We start from the raw sequence: 26,831 nt of genomic DNA on the forward strand, positions 1-26,831 counted from the left end.
TGATTTTCCATTCTATGTTCAGATTAATTTACCATTTATCACCTGCTCCGATCTAAGGGTCTGAATTTCTTTAAATGCCAATTTGTGAATTCTTCTGGTAAACAAACACGTTGGTAAATGTTTCGTACTTGTTGTGCGTCGCTGGGTTTTTTCCCCCCTTCCGACACTTCTGCAAAAACAGAGGTCAGGGTGTGATTGACATGCAACGAGAGCCCCGCCTTCCACCCAGGGTTTGAATATAAGGGAACGTTCCTTTCACGTTTAGTGCCCAGTAGATCTGCTACATCGTAACTAGTCAACAAACGTTAAACAAATAGAAGTTAGACATCACGCGTAAGGTAAGATAACTGGTACTTTATCCTGCCACTTTGTTGGCGACTTGTTTTGAATCATTATAGACTTTCATTATAAGACACTGATTAGATGACTCAATCTGTAAAAGCAGCTGGCCACAAATTTTAAACGCTGATTTTTAAAATTGTGCCCTTACCGGGATGACAGAGCCTGGCTTTGCGTGTAATGGCTGCATATTTTAATTGTGGTTCAACTTTTAGTGTATTATTTGTGCTTCTTGCTGGTGAATGCTGAGTGAAACTGCCCAGGAGCCCAAGTGATTTCCGAAGCTCTGCATGCCGGGGACAGTTTGTCCCAGAGCTCGCATCCCTTTCCCCGAGTAATTGCTAACAGCAAGCCGTAAATCTTTAGCCCACCGTTTCAGCTGCATGCACTTTTTCTTTATGCACTCTTTCACACACTCACATTGTATTCAATAGAAATGAATATGGATTCAGAGTGCAACATGGCTCCAGTGACTTCCGGAAACGGCAAACTTCGCCAATGGTTGATCGACCAGATTGACAGTGGTAAATATCCCGGTCTGGTCTGGGAGAACGAAGACAAGACGATTTTTCGGATTCCTTGGAAACATGCTGGCAAACAGGATTATAACCGAGACGAGGACGCGGCGCTTTTCAAGGTAGAAGCACTTTCTCTCACCTCACTTGGTTTGTCGCTTGTTTCTTCGATTGCTGTACTTCTGACAAGTGTTTCGCTCTCATGGGGGAAGGTGTTAATTTCCTCTTTTGTTTTATTTAGTTTCCGTACCGCCTTGTTTTATTTTACTTCTGAGCCTTTCCTCTTCTTTTCCAATGCGGCTCGCGTGTGACAGCCCGCTGCCAATTCCCAGTAACCGTGGGCTGAAGTGTTTTCACTGTCGCCCCCAAGCTCTGTTCAATTTGTCCCGCCCGTTCATTCGCAGCTCACTTGGGAGGGCATTGGCAGCATTCCCGCGCCTGCACGGTGGCTGCTATTCCCGAGTTTTTATTTTCACTCCCGTCATGTGACCTTGCCCATATCAAACTCCTCAAAAGGACTGGGGATGAGAGTTTCTCAGGCACTTGATGTGTGGAAATTCTCGTAAGTTAGCTATTTGCAGCGAGTCTGTTACTGTAGCCTGGTGCACCGCAGTTGGATATGATGGAGATATTGTGCTGTGGGACAATTTCCCGCATGCGAGCACCACCCGCACTGGTTGGAGTACATGGACCACAACTCAGCAAGAGTTGCTTTCTATTACACTCTGACTTGCACAGCACTGCCTGTATTTCAGGAAAACTGATTTATGTGTAGGTGTGCATGAATAATTGTGGTCTAATGTTAGTAAAATTGGACAGCGACACCAATAGAGTTTGTTCTTTTGCTTCAGGGAAATTGCATCACTTATTGCCAAGAAATTGTTCAATTTCTCAAGTCGCTAACCAGTCAATATAAAATATGTCGCTGATGTGACTCACTGCACATACCCATGCTGGATATGAGTTACTCGTATAGGTCATTATTAGTTTCTTGCAAACTGGGTGACAAGAAAAAAAGTTTAGCTTTCAGAAAAGTACACCACCTAAAAAGATAATTGTGCAGCATATGCATACACTCATGGTGTATATAAATGGAATTTTATTACCTTAAGTAGTTCAGATGTACTATTGGAAAAGGTTTCTTTTCAGTAAAATGGCTATGCTTCACTACGATTTTGCTCAAGTATACTACTAGTTTGACCAATGCTAAATGACAAGTCATAGTGAATTAGAATATGTACTTTCCCTTAATGTTCTGGTTGCAGTATTATACTATTAGGGTGGTGATCTCAGGTTTGTTTGCAAAGAACATTAATAGTTTTTTTTCCCTTTGGAATAAGCAAACCATTTTTAATCTCACATTTGTTGCAGACAAGAAATTATAAGTAATGATTTAACTGGACAGCAGAGATTAACTGGTAGAGCTTAAATTTAGCCCTTTTCTGTTAGGATACAGGAGGGAATAGGACAATGAAAGGAGTAATTTTTCATGAAAATTTACATTATACAGCTTTTTTTAACTACTTCATATATTCTTAGTCTTAATAGTTTTGGGTACTCTGAGGTAGTTTAAGTCTTCAAGGTTCTAATGTGAATAAAATGTATTATGTTTAGCTTGTTTGTTATTCCTCATATGTACATCCAGATTCCCAACATATTACACAGTAATTTTACAGTATGGAGTAAGTATTGGAGACTTGCTGAACTTATTGTGAAATACTTTTTTCTCCCTAGGCTTGGGCACTTTTCAAAGGCAAGTTCCGTGAAGGAATTGACAAACCAGATCCACCAACATGGAAAACTAGACTACGATGTGCCTTAAATAAGAGCAATGATTTTGATGAGTTGGTTGACCGGAGTCAACTTGATATTTCAGACCCATACAAAGTGTACAAAATTATACCAGAAGGGGCCAAAAAAGGTATTTGATCACTCTAAGTGATTGCTTCATTTGGTAAACTTTTATTTCTTGAGTAAACTAGAATGGGGAGGGTTAAAAACGGAACAGTTTGAATCATAATATCTCTCGATATGGTGGCTTCAAGATTAAAGTAATCTTTAAATCTGTACACATTCAAAATACCTCACTCACACTATCATCTTGTCTTTTTGTTGTAAGGAGGATCAAAACAAGTAAGCATGGAAGATCAACAGATACTAGTCAATCATCATTCTTACACTTCATATCCATCTATGCCACCTCAGGTAAGTGAGACCCTAGAGCTGATGCATTTCAACTGGCAGTGAATACCATAATTCTTAGTGCAATAAAGTTGGAAAAATAATTAGTATTTTGTTTTTGCTTTCAGCTACCAAACTACATTGTACCACATGAACGCAGCTGGAGAGAATTTGAACAGCCACATCCAGAACTCTCCTATCAATGCTCACCAGTGCCATTTGCTCCACGAAATCATCATTGGCAAGGACCTGGTTGTGAAAATGGTAGGACTTCTCAGATAATGGCCGGTGTAGTGGAAGACAACTGAGTGCATGAGGCATAGTTATATTATCTATTAAAAGGGGAAAGTGTCTCTTTCTTTCATCATAGAATAACTTGGATATTACCAGTCCTAAATGTAGAAGATATTTTAAACTTCATCCTGAGAGCAATGCACTCAAAGCTACAAAGGAAAGCTCATGCTGATGCAATTTGACTTGAAACTTTGCTTCTAAATTATTTTCTAAAGTATTACATCATTGCATCCATGCAATATTCCAGTCTTAATAATACCAGAAGGAGCAAAAGAGAGGGGAACTAAGGCACAGATTTGGGCATGACCATGAATAGCTTTAATAAATTATTCACTAATCTCAACATAGTCAAATTAGAATCAAATTATGTAAAAGTATCTTGCCACATAAAAATATACAAATCTCACTTACAGAAGGACTGTGTTAAAGTATTTCATTCATTGAAACAAAAAAGGATTTAATCTTCATGTCAATTGTATTGCTAACAAATCAATTCCATGTCAAAACAGATTGAAGTCTGTTAAATTACATGCAGGTGCTAATGTCAATTAGCTAATATGGGTGTTGCATCTTCCTAAGAGATTATTAAGGGTGATCATGTTATGGACTTAATTTGTAACATTAGTTTTAAACCAGCACGTCATTTCATTTTATTCTCTATTACAGGTTATCAGGTAACTGGGTCATTTTATGCTTGTGCACCTGCTGAGTCACAAGCACCTGGTATTCCCATTGAAGCTAGTATGAGATCTGGTGAAGCACTGGCCCTTTCGGGTAAGTCCACACATCTAGTATTTGCAAAGCAGCAGTACTTATCTATGAGCAACACAAAAGTATTTATCTATGCCTTGTAACTTCTTCAGCTCTTTTTCAATATTTTTCTGGTTACCTTCTATCTTCCACTCTCCATAAATAATCTTATCTAAAACTCTCTTCTGTCCATATTCTAAGTCATTCCAAGTACATTTAACTTGCATCCCAAGGCACATTGTTTCACACTGGTTTTCAGAGTGGCTCTTTCTTTCTCCTTTTCAAATCTGTTCACAGCCTCCCACTTATCTCTGTAATCTTCTCCACTCTGTCAGACCTCCAAGATCTGCTTTCCTACACTTCTAGCCACTTGCTTCATAGTTGGTGTCTATTCCTTCAAATGCTTTGTTCCTAATCTCTGAGATTTCCTCTTTATACCTCTCCACTTCTCTAACTCTTTCTTTCCTCTGTAGAACATCTCTTAAAATCTATTGTCATTACATTTGCTTGTATGGCCCTGTGTCAGATCTTGCTTGATAATAATTTTGTGAAGCACATTGCAATTTTTTAATGCCTCTTTAAAGAAGTTATTACCTGAATTCATATATTTTGGTGGACTCCTGTGGTTGCATTGTCATGGTAGGGAACAAATTTGTGGATTAACAGCAAATTTGATATTTAAGCAATTTAACATATTTCTTGCTTTTTCTTGATTGTTTATCACCTACCTTTTTATTAGCATGGGATTTGGGTTATTGGTTGTAAAATCTGGGGGATGGCTTTTTCATCAGCAGCAGATATTCCTTTGATATTCATCATATTCAATTTTAAGTTTGTTAACTAAATATAGTTTGCTTAATCCCATACAACAACTGAGCACTTCTCATAATTAATTTGACTGGCTTCCTAGTTTTCTTCTTGCTTCATTGGTACAATGATTCTCTCTATTGCTTCACCTGTAGTTAATTGCATTTCATTTTGGCCATTGTTAATTTTAAATATGGATCAGCATAGTCAGACAAATGACAATATAGCCACTGACCTTGTGTCCACTGTTAAATCTAGCCATGCGTCCAACCATACAGTGGATGGCAGACTCTTCAGTTGGGTGCAGAAAAAGGGATGAAGGATTTCTAAATTGGACAACTGTGACCCCTGATCCTGCCTGGTATTTCTAAGACTACATTTCAGCCAACTCCAGTCCCCTGACTATCCCTCCCTTCCCCAACCTTGGCCGTATGATTGGCCTGAAGAAAAAAAACATAGAAGATAAAAGAAGAAGGGAAGAATAATTTAATTCATGAATGAAGACAAGAAATTGAAAATTCAATGAAAACATCAAGATGTTATTAAAATCAAGTGTTGTGAGTAAACAGCCCACTTAAAAAATGAGGGAAAATAAGAAAAAGGGAAGAAAGAAAACTTAAGAGAAAGAGGAAAAAATACAAGATGACCATGAGGAAGACAAGTGATGTCAGAACCTGCCAAATGTAACTACGGAATTGGAAGTCCAAATTTGGACTCCTTGAATCACAACTGTAGTCCTAATCTGCTCATGTCCAAGAGTGGCTATGCTGATATTAGATGTTACCAAGATCTTCTCAATTTCAGAATGTGAGTTCTGCCTTATGAACTCAGAAAATCTACTTGCCATCACTTGGCCTTAAAGAAGCTGCATATTTATGTTAACTGATTGATTCAGTCAGTTTGTTTGGAAAGAATATTTGGACCTGACAATGGAATAGCCCAAACATCTTGCAATTCCATTTTTATTTTATTTACTGAGAATTATGTCAATGACTTTCAGCTTGCTGATATACTGAAAACGACAATTTGATTTGCTTTTACAGACTGTCGGCTACAAATTTGTTTGTATTATCGAGATACCCTGGTGAGAGATGTGACAACTACAAGCCCTGAAGGTTGTAGAATAGCCCATGTCCATGATGATAAGCCATTTGCAGCTAGCAACATAGATCAGGTGCTGTTTCCTTATCCAGACAGCAATGCACAGCGCAAGGGTATTGACAAGCTTCTCAATCACTTGGAGAAGGGAGTCCTGCTGTGGATGGCACCTGATGGTCTCTATGCCAAACGATTGTGTCAGAGCAGAATCTACTGGGAAGGACCTTTAGCACCATACAGTGACAGGCCCAACAAGCTGGAGAGAGACCAAGTCACAAAACTGTTTGACACACAACAGTTTCTAATAGGTATTTAATTTTGGTTTTATTAATCTGTAAATATATTTCTATTATATATCCTAAAAATATGGACATTTTCTGATAATATTTTCTTTTGTAAACTCATTCAATCATTAATGTGAATATGAATGTGAACAGAGAAAGTTTAGTTAATAGATGCCACAGTATATACAATCATCTAACCTTGTAGACTATTGAAGCCCAAATTTAAAAGTACTAGGAGTATTCAATTTGCAATTAGAATACAGCAACTGAAGATTACTTATGAGATAGATTACTGACTCATCATTCTTAATTGTACTAATTTGGAGAAAGTAGATATTTGAACAGCCAGGCATTTCCTTGTGTTTGAACTAAATTGTTTAAGGTAGATGAACTGTAACAGACTTTTTTTATGTTGCCTTCAGAGCTGCAAAGCTGTGCAAATCATGGGCGTACATTCATGCCAAGATACCAAATTGTATTTTGTTTTGGAGAAGAATTTCCTGATCCACAAAGATCGCGAAAACTTATCACAGCACATGTAAGTTCACAATAACTGTATGGTGTGAGGAAAAAGTATATACATTTAGACTTTTTCATCCTGACAATTTCTGGAATGAGAACCAGAGTACTTGTAATCAGTTTAAATACACACTCCATTCTCAGTGTGAGTTTATGATTGATACCCAGTCAATTTCAAACTCAAATTTGCAATCATTATTATTGCTTTTTCTTTCATTTTTTTATTTGAAACATTAGCTTGTTCTTATTACTGGGATGCAGAAAGAGGTTATTTAGCCCATTGGAGCTAATGCTGGCTTCTAGTAGAACAGTCCCTTCTGTCCCATTCTCCTTCTCCTTATTTCCATGTGGCATTGCAACTTATTCTTACATGCCCATTTACCCACACTAAAGGTCTTTGTCAATTCTGTTAACTTCACCCATCTCTCCCTCCTCCCCCACAGAACCTGGCCTCTGAAGTGAAAGCAGGTAGCACAATTTTCTATTCTAAAGATGTGCAAAACCTGGTCAACTGTTAGCTGCTGGAACCTCTGGGGAAAAATGTCTGATTTTAGATCAAATATTAAGTTGACAATTTTTCCCCAGGGGATTTTGTAGTGTGGAAAAAGCATCAATAATACACATCCCTACGATTTGTAAAATGTTGGAGAGAACACAAAATATTATCTTCAATATTTTCCTAGTCTTAACTACACTTCTGATTTTTCACATCTTGCACAAATATGTAAAGACAGCTAAAATTGAATCTATCTGGTGTCTTTTAATAAAGAGCAGGTCAAGACAGTTGGGTGTCTAATCTTTATTGGGGTGCATAGCTCTCATTGTGTCAATATTGTCGGTTAGTATGTACCCTCCTCGCCCCCATGATGAAACCTCCACCATTTTCTCCCCCTTCTCATCATGCATCTGATGCAGATCACCCAGCACCATTTTTAGCTGGCTAATCAAAAGTATGTGAGAGGTTCAGGTGAAGCCATTCCACTGTTTGCTAGCCACAGTAATTTAGGGAAATGCTTGTTCTTATTGGAAACACCTTTCCCAAACAATGACTGAGATTGGAAAATCAATCATGTGAGAGAATAATCCTGATCTGGATTGTGCCAGTTATTGGTGGTCCACTGTTCTATTCTTATGATGCCAAATCCTAATTTAGTTGTATTTAAGATCAATCAGGTACAACACAAATTGTGAGAAGCCCAGAGTTCTATCATACTTCACAATATCAACAAAGAAAGCATAACCATTCATAAATGGCATATGTGTTATCTTCCATTTTTTGAAATTCTTCCTGGATCACCTTTCACCAAGTATCCTCAAGCCATCCCACGTATGACATTCTGTCAATTTATCTGCCATGTGGTGAGAACATCCTCCCACTGTGACCCTATTTTGGTTTGTATTTCTTAGAGCAGCTCTAGAGCAAAGAGAAATACTTGGGGCAGTTCTGCAAAATGTTTTTATGGTTTAAGCTGTTTTAAATGATTGTGGGATTTCTGTTTCAACTTGTGATTACAATTTTAGTGAATGTTGTGCAGTTTAGATTGACAAGCAAATTAAAGCAAAATATAAGCTTTCTTTAAGTAAAATGTACTTTTCACTTGTCTTTAGATCGAGCCAGTGTTTGCCAAGCAGCTTTATTACTTCACTCAGCAGAACAGTGGACATCTGCTCAGAGGGTTTGAAATGCCTGATCATGTGAACAGTGCAGAGGATTATCATAGATCTATTCGACATTCAATCCAAGACTGAAAGTTTGAAGACCCATTGATTTAATTATGATACTCAAGATGACTAAGGAAAACCACAAATCCAACAACTTCTGCCATTTCAATAAAGAGAATTATCCCCTTTTGTATTCTGTCACCCTGCGAAAGCATGGATACCAGGAGAAACTCAGTCAGCTGCTGAAGAATGTCAAAGCACTGTCCTGTCAATATTACATTGAGTGATGAATCACTGTGACATAGACTCCCAAGAGATGATTGCTGTGGTCATTTTACTGTTTAGGAATGAAAACCGATGAATTTGGCTAGTTTTTATCAGAGCACTTTGTGCTATCCAGTGCTATTCTTGCAGGTAAATGTATTTATTTTGGAGTTGTGATTCTCAGGGAAGTTCATACCGTTTGCAATTTTACATCTGAGATGTGGAAGAGACTTCTGGGATATAATATCCCAAATTAGCATGCAATTCAAATTTCTCAGAAATGTTTCAATATATGTTTAATTTTCTAAGCTGTTAAACAGATTTTTTTCTAATAAAAATAAAGCTTTTGACAAGTATATTCTGAGGTGAGCATCTTAACAGTTGGTATATTTGTTATTCATTTTAACTTCAAATCTGTTAAACACAATTATGGGCAAGCTTCTTGAAAAGCCAAAGAAATATATGATTACTCACTGTTCTGAATTCTGTCACAATAGTTAATAACAAATTATAATTACTGCCAAGATAGTAGTTAAAATTAACATCAGGCCACTATTCCAAGGGTTCCTGTTTTCATGTTAGTCAAATGACCTTTCAGTCCCATGTTTACCAGCTGTTATTTAGTCACAGGGGCAATTCCAGGCATGATATACTCAATCTGTTTCTTCCTGGTACACACTGCTCATTTGCAAAAGATCTTAATTGCATTATGATCTGCTGAGCAAATAAGCATTAAGATGGCAAATATATAATTGCATTTAAATTGTAGTCTCCCAGGATTGTTTTATTTTCATCTTTATGGAAAGGTTAGAACAAGGGAATACAATTAAATTGACAGTAGGATCAGTTTTGTGTCAATATGTTTATTGTTGCTCTTGAATTTAATGTTTACCAAAGTTTATAATTAATTGCATTAGATAGGGTAACTTCACTGAACAATGATTAATAGTTCTTAAAGCATTGCTGCCTTCCCTAAATACTCTTAATTTAGTGCAACCATTATATCGCTTCTTTGGTTTGCATTGGTGTCAAACTTACTATTGCAGATTGACACACAGTCAGATTGAAGGATTATAAAGTTACTTGAGAAAGAAATATGTATAAAGAGAGAGAATGGAAAAATAGATTTAGAATAAGATAAAGCAAAATGATACTTCACACATTTAATGGTTAATCTTAAATTCCAGAGACTGTGTAGTAAGTGGATTCTAGGACTAGAATAGACAAGATTTGGCTTTCTGTTGTGAACTTAGTTTATATTTACAACACAAATAAACCAACATTACTCCATTCAATGTTAGGAAGATGCTGCTTTCACAAAGCAACACAATTGATTGTGCATCTTCCCCTCACTTGAAGTTGCTGTACCATTTGTGCCTAAATAACAGCATGTACTATTCAGCCTCATCATTATTTTGAAAGGAAAATTTTGGCCATGGAGCTAACTCTACACTTTCCACAATTTAACAGTGATTACCAAGGTGCAATTGAAAAGATAAAGCTGTTCTTTAAAAAAAATACAAAATCATCTCTGAGCTTGTTTATAGTATTTAGCTGAGCCAGGTAGCCATCCAATCAGTTTGATTGCGAAGGCCAATCTACCAAATGGTTGCACAAAACACCATTTTGGATTAGCCACCCTTTTATGTATTACCACTCATATTCAGTTCTATTTTGGTCAATCGAGTTACATCTGAAATGTCTGTTTAAATACAGCTCCATCAGTCAAGATACGTTTCTACTCCAAGGGCCCCATTGATTAAAGACAATTTTAATTGTCATATGTCATAAGTCTACAGTAATATGTAAAAGATTACACAGCAAGATATTTGGTAGGTGGACCTCCTTGCACTTATGTATTACCTATTATTTAAATTCAAAGTTAAAGGAAAGGACTTTGTTTTGCAATAAACTAGTCTGTCCTAGTACATATGTACTGAAGCATTTGAGATCTGTTGGCAGGGCCATAGGTTCCTTCAAAGGTAAGGGTAAGTAGCTGAAAGTGGATAGATCATAGATGCAGTGATGTTATCAATAAATTAGAATGATCTTTGGAAACATCCCTTCTTTATAATTGTTTTGGTCTAAGATTTTCTCCTTTCCATTAAGCCAATGTTCCTGAGAGCAAAAACAAAATAAAAACACTAAATGCCTTCCGTATATTGAAAAACCATAATTAAGTTAAAGTCAAATCCTCTACTCTTATTTAAAACTTGTGGCTTCTAAAATTTTTGATTTGTTTGAAATGTAGAAAATGTAATTTTGCAACTAATTGCAGGGATTATCACATTTAATGGAATTTCATCTCAAGATTTTCAGGAAAATTATAGAATACATATTCTCTTGAGAAGATGAATTTGTAAATCCTACCAATGTACATGTAAATGTGTATCCAACTGCAGAAACACAAAGGCATTTATTCCCCTCCCACTCCTCTGTCAGCATCAAGCACTCATTGTTCAGAAAATATGAGTAAAGCCTCTCTCCACTCCCCCAACCAGGTTCTATTTCTCAGTATATTGTTACCTTAATGTTAATATATAAAATAAACTGCTTCTTTTTGCAAGGAAGTATTCAAAAAGGTACGGACAAATCTCTGCTTCCACATGGAGCAAAGCTAGAAGGGAATAAAAATTAGCACATTTCCTAAGTGAAACTGTGCACAATGGATATAGTAGATAACTGAACTACATTGCTTTCATGTTATATTTTTGTGCTGGCATTTTTAGTACTGCTGCAAGTTATCTCAACTTCTATGTAAGAAGCTTTGATTTAACAAGCAGGGCACACTTCATTCCAGTGCACCTTTAAAACATCACCTTGTGCAGAGACTCCTAGAAACACTGATTCATGTTATCATCAAAGTAGCAAGCCAGGATCCTATGTTAGGTAAACCTCGGCATGCTTGACGGTAATTAATAGACGATTTAAACTACTTGTTCTACCCTGCAGTTAAACCATTTGACCAATTTACATTCCCGAATACCTAATAAGTTGCTTATCTGAGCCACTTCAATAATGTTCTGATTTTGTATTTTAGAATGGTGCACATTAAGAATGTAAAGAACTATAAATACTTATTCTCCACAGGATTATGTTACATAGAAAAGTACAACACAGGAACAGGCCCTTCTGCCTACAATGACATCGAGGATTTTAAACAATTACCTTTGCTTCTATTTATCAAATTAAATGTTCAAATTACATTTTGAATGACAGTTCTTTTAGCAATTCCTATAATGTTTAATTCTACAGATGGATGGTTTTGATATGATTGAAATGAAAAGGTGTATTAATTTTATAATACTATTTTTTTAGAATAGCATGATAATGATACGCCCCCTAAAAGGAAAATGAGGTTTAATTAACTGTGTATTTGTATGTGTTGTGTAATTTTACAAGTGGAATCATTGGGAATTAACAAACTTTGTTATTATACTCTGTTGTTCTCTCCAAATTTTTCCTTTTCAAAATGGAAATTTGATCAACTCCCTGATCACACTGAACTGGTGCAATTTACGATAAACCCTAACCACAAATGTTATTACACGATAGGGTATATTTTAACATATAGGAAAACAGGATAGAGGTTTTCATGCCCTTTGATAACTTAGTTCTCAGAGACGATGTTTACATCATTACATGTAGGAGCCAGTGGAGGTGGGGAAACACCATACACATCCTGTACGTACATTGCAGAGAACAGGAAGCTTCCACCATTCACAAAATTAACAGTAGTAACGTCTCTTTTATATTGGCCCCAATCTCCACATCCGACATCGACCGGTTTTTTTGTAACAGTGGTTTTCAATATTTTGTTGAAGTAGGGACTTACTTGGTTACTTTTAACTTTTTTTCTCTTTGCAGAGCTGTAACCACTATGCATCCTCTTAGCACCAAGACGGCAGGGTGTTTGCTTAGGCCTGAGTATGTCTCTGTGTAATGTTAAAATGTTCAAAGACTTATATATTTTGCAGTGAAAAATAATTGATTTGTACACAGGAAGGAAGGTAACAGAATCAGCTGTATATTCAAGGCCTCTTTCAAGTCATTACACAGCACTTACCCTACATCTTGAAAGGTTAAAGGCTTGAATTGCTTGCACCACCTAAAATACAAGGGAAAGGCCCAACCACAATCTGAAAGTAGTGCAAGGAGGCAGTTTAACAGACAAAATTGTTGGAGGGAAATGTCTAATATGTCTCAGCACCTTTCTTCTCCTGAGGTAAAGTCAGTTGAGATTCTGACTTTAGACCTTCCTTTGAAAGGCCATGTTTGTGGACAGGATAGGTACAGCTTTATGGAATGATTAGATGGTCATCACACATTGTTTAGGCTCACATGAACAATGGTCACTTGATCAAGATATTGTTGGTATGAGGCAACACTTGAGAGGCAGGGAAGCAGAGAGAAAATTGGAAAGAAAGCAGACTTCAAGTAAGTGAACCAACGTCCATTGTTTATGAGAGAGGGTTTGTGTTACATTCAGACAATTCTGCATCAAGGAGTCTGATCACTATTGGCTAACCCTGCTTTTGTTACTTAGAAAGAAATGCATTGAAATTGTTATTTAATTTTTGACTGGGCCAGTGAAGATATTTACTATTTTTTTTCATACTTGCAATAATGGAATTTCCTCATGATTTGGGTATAATACTTGTAGCCTAGAGAAATCTGTCTGTAACAGTCTAAAGGATGAAAGAGCCTCTACACCCAGAATCTTTCTTGTGATCATATAATTGCTGTAAATCGAAAATTACCTGCTTGGTACTTTAGAACATGGCATCAAATCATTTGTCATCCCAAATGATTTTATAAACTTTTCAGTCTGTAGCTGCAGTCATTCTCTTGGACAAATGGGAATTTCACACCAATATTTTTCATATTGGCACCAGGCAGTTTCATCTATGGCAGGCCTTAAACTTTGCATTAAACTGTTTCATATGTTGCTGGAAAGGTTGAGGGAAGGATACTTGTGAATCTTCACAAAATGAAACTGATGAGAATATGTAAGAGACTGCCAAGTTCATGAGTTTAGATGGGTTCCTGGAGAAAACTAGGGGCCAAATTTGGGGTTGGTAGCACATACGCTTGGGCATAACGGATGCCACTTTGAGGCTAAAATGCCTGTGATGTGCATGCAATATTCTGCTATGAATCTCGCTGGTTGCCATTCGAGTAAAGGCAGATAACTTCCTCCATAAGCATACAGAGTATGCAGATCATAACATGAATCACCATGCAAAACTGATTTGATGCCAATGCTGCCTTATCAGGGCTTAATATTCCAATCTACAACCTCTCTTATCCAAAGAGCCAAACACCTGTAAAAGCAAAGAAAGGACCCACTACCAGTGCTTTTTAAGGGATTAAAAACCTCAAAAAGCTTGATCCTTGATTCCTTCTGATTGTTGATATGACTCTACCAATGTATGGCAATTTTCATTGTAATAGGTGACAGATGCTTACAGGACATTTTACTGACTTCAAATCATCTGTGCAAACCAATTATTCCCAGACGTAGGTGCACTTTTGTTCTGGAATACAGCATGGTAAGAAGTAGGAACAGAAGCCACATAGGATAGAATAAGATTCTTCTAGGGTACTAAGGTGCCAATTCTCCATCATGAACTTCTACAAGGAACAATATGTGAATCATCTGCACTTTAAGTCCTCAATGAAAGCTGGTAATTGAAGCAGACAAACACTCCAACCTTAATGCCCTGCATACAGACTGATTCTACACTCCTCCATCCATGGTGACATTGAACACAGGCTTTCTGACTGCCTTACAATGCACCAAGTGTTTTGCTATGCCTACCCATCAATTTGCTTCCATCAGCTTAACATTTGAAGTCATCATCCGTCAGAGAAGCCTACATACATTGCTGCCTCACAATGAGCGGGCTCCTACATTACCCTTATCCACTCATCATGTTTCTATCCTCTAAATTGAGCTGGTGGGAATCAAGTAATGATGCAATTTTATTATCACGTTATTTCACCAAAGTCTGGCCAGATTACATTTGTTAAGTATGTAAAAGGAAAAAAAGTGAAAGAGGTTGAAGTGAAGGATGCACATTTATACTATCTGCAGCTTGTTGGCATAATGTCCACATTGCAATTAACAAGTGCAGATCACAATCCTATTACTTGCTCTCAGAGCTCTTACAATTTAGCCATATTAATATTTTCTTTGGCCTCACAGGCAAATAGATAAATAAATAAACCTTCTAATTTAGAAGATTTCCTGCATGTAAAACACACCCATTTTAGCTGGAAGGATAGCGAATAGGAGCAGAAGTAGGTCATTTGTCCCTTCCAACCTGTTCCGCCATTCAATATAATCATGGCTGATTATCCACTTTCAGTGTCCTGTTCCTGCTTTCTCCCTAAATCCATTGATCAGTGCAATCTCACTCTCAGAGCAGTATCTAACTCTATGGTAACTCCACATCTATCAACATAGAAAACATCAGACATTTTGAAGAGATGAGAAAGATCAAGCCAATTTTAAATTTTTTGAAAACCAAATTTCTATCCAAGAATTCATGGGATTGCAAAATATTCTATTTAAATATAATGCTTATGTATGGACATCACACTAACAATGTATGTCTGGTTATTCATCTGCAAAGAAAACCTGAAATTTGTGCGCTGATCATTTCAACTAAAGCATAGATTGGGAGTGGTGAGGGAGTACCTGGGAGGGAACAGAGCTCCACAGGAAAAGTTTAAACAGAACATTAAGCTTCAGCTGCTTGTAGAGAGCAGGAACAATGAGAGCTTGTTCCTAGGAAAGAACAGACCACGCAGGAAGAGTTTAAAAAAAGTGCCATACATACACAGTCATTTTACCTCACGAGAATACTTGCAGGTCTCGGAGTGATATCACTAGCCAAAAAGTGATATGTGGCAACTATTTGGTGATTTCCAATCAGGTGGTATTTTCCTCCTTCTTTATCTCCTTTTGGAACTTTAGATTATAGTTGAGACACAAACGATTGCAGATGCTGGAGTTTGGAGCAACACACAAAGCACTGGAGGCGGGTCAGGCAGCATCAACGGAAGGAAATGGACAGTCGACGCTTGAGGTCAAGACCCTTCATCTGGACTGGAAAGAAAGAGGGAAGAAGCTGGTATAAACAGGTGGAAAGAAAGGGTGAAGCAACAGCTGGCAGGTGATAGGTGGAACCAGGTCAGGTGGTGATAGGCAGATGAAGGCGGGGGGGAGAATGGGAATGATGTCAGAAGCTGGGAGGTGATAGGTGGAAGTGACAAAGAGCTGAAGATGATGGAATCTGATAGGAGGATGGTGGAGAAGGGAACAGGGGAGTGAGGTGGGGAGGGGATTATAGTTGTTAGTGTTATAGTTGTTTGTGTCAGCATAGATTATAGTTGTTAGTGTTTAAAATCGGAGAAAGGTCACTAGTGCAGTTGTTAGTCTTTAAGTCATTGGCATAGTACTCTGAATGATAAGAGGTAACTCAGTGGTGATCCAAAGGTATGGCAGTAGAAGTCAGGGCCACGGCATATTCCTCCTGCAAAATGTGGGAAGTCAGGGACATTTCCAGTCCACCCACTTCCAGTGTCCCTGGTGACCAGGTGTGCAAGAAGTGAGAGCGAGTACCTAGGAAAGAACAGAGCATGGAGGATAGGTTTAAAAAGAGTGCCAGGTGTACACATTCAGTTCACCTGCTGAGGCTCCTGATCCGGAGCATACCACACATGGACCTGTGGACAGAGTCACTGTAGAGCATCCACAATGCTGAGGACAGTGGATAGATATTTAGTGAGTGATATTTAGATTTACCACAACCAGGCAGAAAGTCGATGAGTGACCACCAAGAAGAACAGCAGGTAAAATCATAGAATCATAGCAATAGAAACAGGCCCTTATGGCCCATCTTGTCCATGTCAACTATGATGCCTATCTACATTAATCCTATTTGCCTGCATTAGACCTGTATCCCTTTATGCCTTTCCTCTCTCACCAGAGAGAGAGGCCTTGACATTTGTGAAGATGGCGTACGACAGGCTGATATGCTAGGGCATGTCGACGTGAGGAAAGAGGATGCGCTGGACTTTTGAAAAACATTAGGATAGATAAGTCACTGGGGCCAGAAGGGATATATCCAAGGTTATTATGGGAAGCTAGGGAAGAGATTGCTGCACTTTTGGTGATGATCTTTGCATCCTCACTGGCCACAGGAGTAGTGCCAGATGATTGGAGGGTGGCAAACATTGTTCCTTTGTTTAAGAAAGGAAGTAGGGATAACCCTGGGAATTACAGACCAATGAGTCTTACTTCAGTGATGGGCAAATTACTGGAGAAGTTTCATAGAGTCAGGATTTATGGGCATTTGAAGAAGCATAGGTTGATTAGGGACAGTCAGCATGGTTTTGTGAGGGGCAAATTGAGCCTCACGAGCTTGATTGGATTCTTTGAGGATGTGACAAAGCACATTGATGAAGGTAGAGCAGTGGATGTGGTGTACATGGATTTTAGTAAGGTGTTTGATAAGGTTCCTCATAGAAGGCTTATTCAGAAAGTCAAGAGGCATGGGATCCAGGGAAACTTGGCTGTGTGGATTCAGAATTGGCTCGCCCATAGAAGATGATGGTAGATGGAGCGTGTTCTGCCTGGAGGTTGGTGACCAGTGGTGTTCTGCAGAGAACTGTTCTGGGACCTCTAAATGACTTGGATGAGGATGTGGAAGGGTGGGTTAGTAAGTTTGCTGATGATACAAAGGTTGATGGTGTTGTGGATAGTGTAGAATGTTGCTGTAGATTACGACAGGATATTGATAGAATGCAGACCTGGGCTGAGAAGTGGCAGATGGAGTCCAACCCAGATAAGTGTGAAGTGATACACTTCGGGAGATTGAATTTGAAGGCAGAATACAAGGTTAATGGCAAGACTCTTAGCAGTGTGGAGGAACAGAGGGATCTTGGGTCCACATCCATAGATCCATTGCGGCGCAGGTCAATAGGGTTGTTAAGAAGGCATATGGAGTGTTGGCCTTCATTAGTTGGGGTATTGAGTTCATGAGCCGCAAGGTGATGTTGCAGCTCTATAGAACTCTGGTTAGACCACACTTGGAGTATTGTGTTCAGTTCTGGTCGTCTCATTATAGGAAGGATGTGAAAGCTTTAGAGAGGGTGCAGAGGAGATTTGCCATGATGCTGCCTGGATTAGAGAGCATGCCTTAGGAGGAAAGGTTGAGCGAGCTAGGGCTTTTCTCTTTGGAGAGAAGGAGGATGAGAGGTGACTTGATAGATGTGTACAAGATGATAGGAGGCATAGACCAAGTGGACAGTCAGATACTTTTTCCCGTGGCAACAATGGCTAACATGAGGGGACATAATTTTAAGGTGATTGGAGGAAGATATAAGGCAGATATCAGGGGTATGTTTTTTACACAGAGAGTGGTGAATGCATGGAACGCACTGCCTGCAGAGGTTGTGGGGGCAGATACATTAGGGACATTTAAGAGACTCTTAGACAGACACATGAATGTTAGAGAAATGGGGAGCTATGTGGGAGGGAAGGGTTAGATAGATCTTAGAGCAGGATAAAATGTCGGCACAACATTGTGGGCTGAAGGGCCTGTACTGTGCTGTAATGTTCTATGTTCTATCCAAGGACCCATCCAAATGCCTATTAAACATTGTAATTTTATCTGCCTCTGCCACTTCCTCTGACAGCTCATTCCAGATAATCAGCACCCTCTGTGTGCCAAACTTACTGCTCAGATCTCCTTTAAATTTCTCCCCTCTCACCTTAAATCTGTGTCCTCTAGTTCCAGATTCCTATCCTCTAGGAAAAAAAGGACTCTGACTATCTATCTATGCCCCTCATAATTTAAAAACTTGTATAGGATCACCTCTCTGCCTCCTACAGTCAGTGAAAGTAAACCCAGCCTATCCAATCTCTTCTTATAACTACAGAGTTCCATTCCAGCACAATCCTGGTGAATCTTTTCTGTACTCTCTCTGTAGTTACCACATTGCTCCAGTAGTGTGGTGGCCAGGACTGTACACAATACTCCAAGTACAATCTAACTAATGTTTTGTACAGCAGCAACATGATGCCCCAATTATTATACTCAATGCATCAGCCTATGAAGGCAAGCATACCAAATGCCTTCTTCACTGCCCTATCCACCTGTTACAACTTTTAGGGAGCTATGGACTTGCACCCCAAGGTCCATCTGTACATCAATGCTCCTAAGGTCCCTGTCATTTACTCTATATGTCCTACCAGAACTTGACTTCCCAAAGTGCATTACGTCACACTAGTCTGGAATAAGATCTAGCTTCCACTGCTTCACTCAACTTTCCACTTGATCTATGTCCTACCGCATCCTTAGACAACTTTCTTTGCTATCTATCACTCCACCAATTATCATGTCAGGCAGGCATAGGCAGGTGGTGTAGGACCATTCCCCTCTCAAACAGGTATGCTGTTCTGCATACTGTTGGAGGTGTGACGTCTCAGGAGAAAGCAGCAATAGCCAAGTCTGTGGCATCACAGTTGGCTCTGCTGGACAGCAGGGGGAAAAAAATTACTAGGTGAGATACAGTAGCAGGTGACTCAGAGTGAGGGGAATAAACAGGATTTCTGTAGCTGTGATTGAAACTCTCAGATCACATGTTGCCTCCCCTGTGCCAAGGTCAGGGATATCTCAGAGATGGTGCAGGGAATTCTGAAAGGGAATGGTGATCAGCCAGAGGTTGTGGTACACATTGGTACTAATGACATATATAGAGGTATGAGGTCCTGCAACATGAATTTAGGGAGTTAGGTAGAAGGTTAAAGAGCAGGACCTCCAGGGTTGTAACCTCTGGATTACTTCTGGTGCTACTTGCCTGTGAGTTTAGAAATAAGAGAATAGGTCAAATAAATTTGTGGCTAAAGGGATGGTGAAGGAGGGAGGGCTTTAGATACTTGGATCATTAGGACCACTTCTGGGGCAGATGGCCTGTACAAGAAGGACAGGTTGCACCTGAACTGGAAGAGGACCAATATCCTTGCTTGTGCTGCTGGGGAGGGTTAAACTAATTTGGAGTGGGGAGGGATGCAGAGTAATAGTACAGAAGGTGAGGAGACAAATTCAAGTATAGAAGACAGACTAAGCAAGTCCAGTAGGCAGAGCAGATGGGGGCATGGTAAGGCACATGGGAGGACTGGTAGGCCCAAATGCAAGGAGCCTGACAAATAAAACTGATGAGCTTTGAGCACTGCTCAACACATGGGAATACAATGTTATTGCAATCAGAGAAATGTAGTTGAAAGAAGGCAGAACTGGCAGCTCAGTGTTCCAGGGTATAGAAGTTTCAGTCATGATAGAGGAGGAGAAAACAGGGGAAGGGGCATTGCACTATTGATTGGGGAGATGATCATTGCAGTACTCATTCTCGCAATGTCCTGGAAGGCTCTTCAAATGAGGCCATGTGACCAGAATTTAGAAATAAGAAATGAGTAATTACTTTGCTGGGGTTATACTACAGGCCCCCCAACAGTCAGTGGGAAGTAGAGGTGCAGATATATTGACAAATCATAGAAAGATGCAAGAACAATAGTGTTACAGTAGTTAGGGATTTTAACTTCACCAGTATTGACTGGGATTACCTCAGTGCCAGGGGCTCAGAAGGGGTATAATTTATGAAGTGCATCCAGGAGAGTGTTTATGCTAATACGTAGATGGTCCAACTAGAAACAGGGCTGCACTAAACCTGATCTTGGAAAATGAGTCTGGACAAGTTGTGGAATTATTAGTGGGGCAGTATTTTGGAATTAGTCATCATAATTTTATGCTTCAATGTAGTTATGAAAAAGGATAAGGATGGGTTGGAATTTAAGGTCCTAAGTTGGGGGAAAGCCACTTTCAATAACACAAGGCAGGAACTGGTGAACACAGACTGAGATCAGCAGCTTGCAGGTAGAACCACATCCGACAAGTGAAGTCTTTTAGAAGTGAGATAGTGAGAGTTCAGGACTGACATGTTCCCATAATGCTGGAAGGCAAGGATGGTAGATCAGGGAACACACGATGACAGCAGATGTCAAGGACTTTGATGAAAAGGGAAAGGCAACATATGGCAGGAGAGACCCTTGAGATGTGCAGAGGGTGTAGGAGAACTTAAAAAATTAGGTGGGAAAAGAGGACCCATGCAATATCACAGGCAGACAAGAATAAACAGAATCCCAAGGAATTTTATATTCAGAGCACTGGGATAACCAAGGAAAGGGTAGGTCCCCTGAGGGACCATGGGGGTAATCTGCGTCTGGAGCTAGAAGATGCAGGTGAGGTCTTAAATGAGAAAGATGTGGTAGATGGAGTGTTCAGAGAGAGGCTCAGTGATTTTCTAAGCACGTTAACATGAAGAAGGAGAAAGTATTAAATTTCTTGAAACATATAAAGGTGAATAAATTCCCAGGACCTGATAAGATGTATCCCAGGCTGTTACGAGACAAGGGAGGAGACTGCTGGAGCCCAGAGTGATGCAAAATTGGCTTGATAATAGGAGGCAGGGGGGTGGCGGTGGAGGGTTGCTCTCCTGATTGGAAGTCTGTGACCCATGTTGTACCACAAGGATTGGCGCTGGAACCTTTGATGCTTGTGATATATATTAATGACTTTGATGTCATTGTCGGCAGTATGAATAGTAAATTTGCAGATACAAAAATTTGTGGTGTTGTAGAGAGTGAGGAGGATTGAATTTGGTTACAGTCAGATGTTGATCAGCTGAAAAGTTGGGTGGAACAGTGGCAGATGGAATTTAAAAAGTGATGCATTTTGGAAGGTCAATAAAGGTTTGGACTTACACATTAAATGGCAGGGCCCTAGGGAATGTCAATGAACAGAGGGACCTTGGGGTACAAGTCCACAGATCTCCGAAAGTGGCAACACAGGTACATATGATGGTCAAGAAGCCAGATGGGATGTTTGCCTTTATTAACTATGGCATAAAGTTTAAGAGCAGGGACTTCATGTTACAACTTTATTAAACATTGTTTAGTCCACACTTGGAGTACTGTGTGTAGTTCTGATTACAAGAAGGATGTGATTGCGCTGGAGAAGGTGCAAGGGAGGTTCACCAGGACGTTGCCTGGAGTGGAACATCTAAAACAGATAGGTTGCCTGTTTCTGATTGCATTTGGAAGAGGCTAGTAGTGTGAATGCAACATTTGGCAATGCTGTGTTTTCTTCACATTGTCTATTGATAGTCTGCATCCATTAAGGACAGTAAGCATAAGTCATGCCGTACTAACTTGATTGAGTTTTGGGAGGAGGTGACAAAAGTGATTGATGAAGGTAGAGCTGTGTATGTTGTCTACATAGATTTCAGTAAGGCGTTTGACAAGGTCCCTCATGGCAGGCTCATCCAGAAGACTAAGATACATGGGATCCATGGTGACTTGGCTGTTTGGATTCAGAATTGGCTTGCCTATAGAATACAGAGGGTAGTAGTCAAAGGGACTTATTCTGGATGAAGGTCCATGACTAGTGGTGTTCTGCAGGGATCTGTACTGGGACCTCTGCTGTTTGTGAAAAAAATATATAAATGACTTAGCTGAAAGTGTGGATGGGTTAGTAAGTTTGTAGATGATACAAAGATTAGTGATGTTGTGGATAGTGTAGAAGATTGCCAAAGGATACAGCAGGATATAGATCAGTTGCCAATATGGGTGGAGAAATGGCAGATGGAGATTAATCCAGCCAAGTGTGAGGCGTTGCACATTGGAAGATCAAATGTAAAGGGACAGTACACTGTTAATGGCAAGACCCTTAACAATGTTGATGTTCAGGAGGATCTTGGGGTCCAAGTTCATAGCTCAGCTGCACAGGTTGATAGGGTGGTAAAGAAGGCATATGGTATGCTTGCCTTCATTAGTCCAGACATTAAGTTCAAGAGTCAGTAAGGTATGTTGCAGCTTTATAAAACTCTGGTTAGGCTGCGTTTGGAGTATTACGTTCAATTCTGGTCGCCTCATTATAGGAAGGATGTGGAGGTTTTGGAGAGGATACTGAAGAGGTTTACTAGGCTCCTGCTTGGTTAGAGGGTATGTCCTATAAGGAGTGGTTGGACAAACTAGGGTTGATTTCCCTGGAGTGGCGGAGGCCGATAGAAGTTTATAAGATTACGAGAGGCACAGATAGAGTTGATAACTGGTATCTTTTTCTAGGGTCGAAATGTCTAATACTAGAAGACATGCATTTAAGGTGAGAGGGGGTAGGTTCAAAGGAGATGTGCGGGGCAAGCTTTTTTTTTTACACAGAGAATGGTGGGTGCCTGGAATGCACTGCTAGGGATGATAGTGGAGGCAAATATGATAGAGGTGTTTAAGAGGCTGTTAGACAGGTGCACAAATGTGCAGAGAATGGAAGGATATGGACATTGTGTAGCAAAAGGGATTAGTTTAGCTAAGCATTTAATTACTAGTTTAATTAATTCGGCACAACATTGTGGGCTAAGTGGCCTATTCCTGTGCTGCACTGTTCTATGCTGCACTTTTGGTTTAGGCAACTGTCTATTGACACAGCAGGATGCTGCAGAATCCACAAGGGACCATCTCACCAACCTCCCACCTCTCTCTGAACCTCCAAGGTTGACTATCAAATGCTTGTGCCGATATCAAGTCAAGTCAAGTATATTGTCATGTGCACAAGTACGGGGAGGTACAGGTAGAATGAAAAACTTGCTTGCAGCAGTCTCACACAGGTACTTAGATACAGACAACACACAGAACATAAATTATACATAAAACATACAAGACGGTGAAGAGTGAGAGAAAAAAAGTGTGCAAAAACAAGAACTTTGTGCATAAAAAAAGACAATCAGAGACAAGTCCATAGTAGTGCAAGATATGGCATTTCATCCACATCTGCCATCTTCTGGTATGTAACACTGACTTCCTGCATTCAACCTTGTTGTGTCTACTTCAGGCTTTGAAAATATGCAAAATGTCTATAACCAGAACTGCAGATCTATAAGGGTGATGGCCACAATACCTTTATTCTTTGCCAAAATTAATCTGGAAAGTGCCAAAGAAAATAAATATTAAAAAAAGGGCAAACCCACTGCAAAGGGGGGATTTTGGACAAGCCATTTCCTGGAACAGTATTGTCTGAAAATTCCATTTTAAAGTTATTTCTATAATTGCCTAGGGAAGTTAATGTTGCAATGAGTATCACATAAATGGCATTTCAGTGCAGCTGTCTATTTTGAAACCAAGATTTTAATTATGATTGAAAGAAATTTCACTGACAAACAGGATATTGCTTCAGTTTTTTATGATATTCCTTACTTCTCTATATTATAAAAAGTCATCCTAAACTCCCTGACAGGTTATAGCAATGTCAAAAACATGGAGCAAGTGGAGGAGGTTAAAGTCAGTTGCCTCCCTGAATTGATGGTTTCCCTCTGTATCATCACCACCTGTGATCCCTTATTCTCACACAGACATGTACTCAGAAAACAACAGCATGACATACTTACTGTAAAAAACAGTTTTGCTAAAAGTACCTGAACTGGTGGTTTGCAAACTTGTCACAGGAACCATTGCAATTCTAGTGCCACAGAAATGAGCAGGAGCTTGCTGCATTGTGTGTGACTCACTGCACCACTCACAAACATCAGCACAAATTTGTACAAGCGGTACAAAGAGTGTGACGGTGCAGCAGGGAGAAGTATAGCTCCAGGGCTGTTCTGGCCACACTGTTAATCCAAGGTCACATAATTGATTTATAATATCTTTCCACGGGTCATATTTGTAGATATTAAACTCAGAGAAGCAGTGTGACAGAGGAAAGAGATCAAAAAGCTGGACAAAATATGTAATTAGCCAAATACTGCTGAAGTAAATGCAGAAAAATATTCACATGGGAAGGGAAAACAAGAAATTTACATAGTCCCTGAATTGCTTTGAAATAATCTGTGAGTCCTGATACCCAAAATGAACAATTTAGATTCAGGAAGTAACAGCAGTGCATTTTGTAGATAAAATACACCGTAGCAGGTGTGGAGGGAATGGATGTTTAGGGTCGTGGGTTGAGTGCCAATCAAATGGCCTGCTTTTTCTTGGATGGTGTCCTGCAATATTATAGTATCTGCACATTATATTCTGCTTGCAGAATTCAGATCCTATTAAGTCATTAGCATTAGCAGCGAAGAATGACAAATGTGTATTTATACAATTTTGCCTCAAACCCTCAGCATTCGGATAAATGAGGTGGAAATACTATTGCCGTTATGGTGCTTCAACAGTATTTGGTCTTGGATTGGTAGACCCAAGAGAAAAACATAAGGGATTTGTTTTCTTGCAAAATGACTGTGCTTACCTATTAAGCCACTGGGATTGCTTTACTTTGGTCTAGTGAAGGGTGGGACATCAGTGGTAATTGTTTAATAGGCACTGCACTGTGGAGGTGGGTGCCAAAATACTCAGGTACTGAGATAATGAAATGGAGTTGTGGTTGGTAGCTGACAGTCCAGTTATTTGCAGCTCCCTATTAAAACAGTACTGGAATATTACTGAGGGATAAGTACAGCAGTATAATCACTAAGGTACATCATAGCAAGATCAGATTCTGTGGAAATTAATTGAATAAATCTAGTCTTTTATAGCCTGGTTGATAAGGACATAGAAGATGTTGAACTATTACAAATAACAATTAATCCATCAAAATCATATCTATCAACAATAATCAATAATAATTGATGGAAGCACAGAATAGCAAAGCAAGGAAGTTATGTTGAAAGTTATGTGCAGCCCTTGTTGGAGTGCTGTGTTATAATCTAGGCACCATATTTTAGGCGGGGTACCAGAGCATTAGAGAGGATGCAAAAGAAAATTAATAGATTAGTACAGTAATAAGGTACTTCTATTATCTGATGAGAAGCTGAGGTTGTTTCCTGAGGCTGAGGTCCTTTACTTGTAGGAGCCCACGAAGTTACATCATCTCAACCTGAAAATCTATTTATCCCAACTCTCTCATTCATGATCAAATCTAAAATAGCCTATCCTTTGGTTGGTTTGACAATGTACTATTCTTAAGAAATTATCCTGATTCACTCCATGAACTCATTCTCAAAGTTACCTTTACCAATTTGATTTGTCCAAATTACATGAAGTTTAAAGTTGCCCACGTTTACTACAGTACCCTTCTTGATTTTGTCCTGTAATTGCACCTATTGACCACACCCACCTGTGACCAAAAAGCAAACGTTCTGATTGAAGGTCATGGACCTGAAACATTAACTCTGTTTCTCTTTCCACAGGTGCTCCTTGACCTGCTGAGTGCTTCTAATATTTTTTGTTTTTATTTCCCAGTAGTGATCTCTTTCTTTTATTATTTCTTATCTCCATCCAAACTGATGCAGGACCTTGATCTTCCGAGCCAAAGTTATTTCTCACAACAATACTAACAGAGCTGCCTCATCTCTTTTTCCTTTCTGTGACCTTTATCTAAATGCAAAGTTACGCAGAATATTTAGTTCCCATGCTAGGTCACCTTGTTACCGTGTCCCTGTGATGTCAATTATACTAGATCATACACATGTAAGTGGGACTGGAATCCTTCTCTGAAGGATGTTAGTGAACTGGTGAACTATACAGGCAGCCCATTGCTGAGAGTAAGTTCCACCATTCAAAGGTTTGAACTATTACTCTGAGTGAATTTTATGACAGGAAGGTAGTGCTAGGTAAGGGAGGTGAGTGGGGGTGGAGTTGGGAGACAGTGAATGAGGCAGACGAGAGAGGGAGGAAAAAGAAAAGAAAACAGATGGATCAAGGTGGGAGGAGGGAAGTGTGAAGATAGGAGACGACTGCTGGAGGGAGATAAGCAGAAACACAAAGTGCTACCAGAGCTGGATTCAGAGAAGTAAAGGAAATGAGAATGGGAACCATTAGGGGAGAGGTGAACGATAGTTGGAACCAGATGGGAGAGTGGGGTGGGGAAACCTGTGTGTGAAGTAGGTGCATGCAGCCAGGAGGGGGAAAGGGAGAAGGGGACAAAGATGGGTTAAGGGGGGCTAAGAGGTAGGTGGAAAAGGGGACAAAAATGGGAAGACTGGAGGATCAGAAGGAGGGAGGGGGGAGGGAGTGTGG

At 39.5% G+C, this 26,831-nt stretch overlaps 1 protein-coding gene across 1 annotated transcript; it reads left to right on the forward strand.

Moving 5' to 3' along the window:
• Positions 1–206: 206 nt before the first annotated feature.
• On the forward strand, positions 207–9,069 carry LOC127570801 (interferon regulatory factor 4-like). The gene is made up of 9 exons (XM_052016636.1): positions 207–338; positions 774–976; positions 2,589–2,775; positions 2,974–3,059; positions 3,164–3,299; positions 3,996–4,103; positions 5,930–6,292; positions 6,691–6,806; positions 8,396–9,069. Exons 2-9 carry the CDS (start codon positions 776–778, stop codon positions 8,534–8,536), a joined length of 1,338 nt encoding a protein of 445 aa, XP_051872596.1. The 5' UTR covers positions 207–338; positions 774–775; the 3' UTR covers positions 8,537–9,069.
• The last annotated feature ends 17,762 nt before the right edge of the window (positions 9,070–26,831 follow it).

Source organism: Pristis pectinata, chromosome 5, assembly GCF_009764475.1.
Source record: "Pristis pectinata isolate sPriPec2 chromosome 5, sPriPec2.1.pri, whole genome shotgun sequence".
NCBI classification, from domain to species: domain Eukaryota; kingdom Metazoa; phylum Chordata; class Chondrichthyes; order Rhinopristiformes; family Pristidae; genus Pristis; species Pristis pectinata.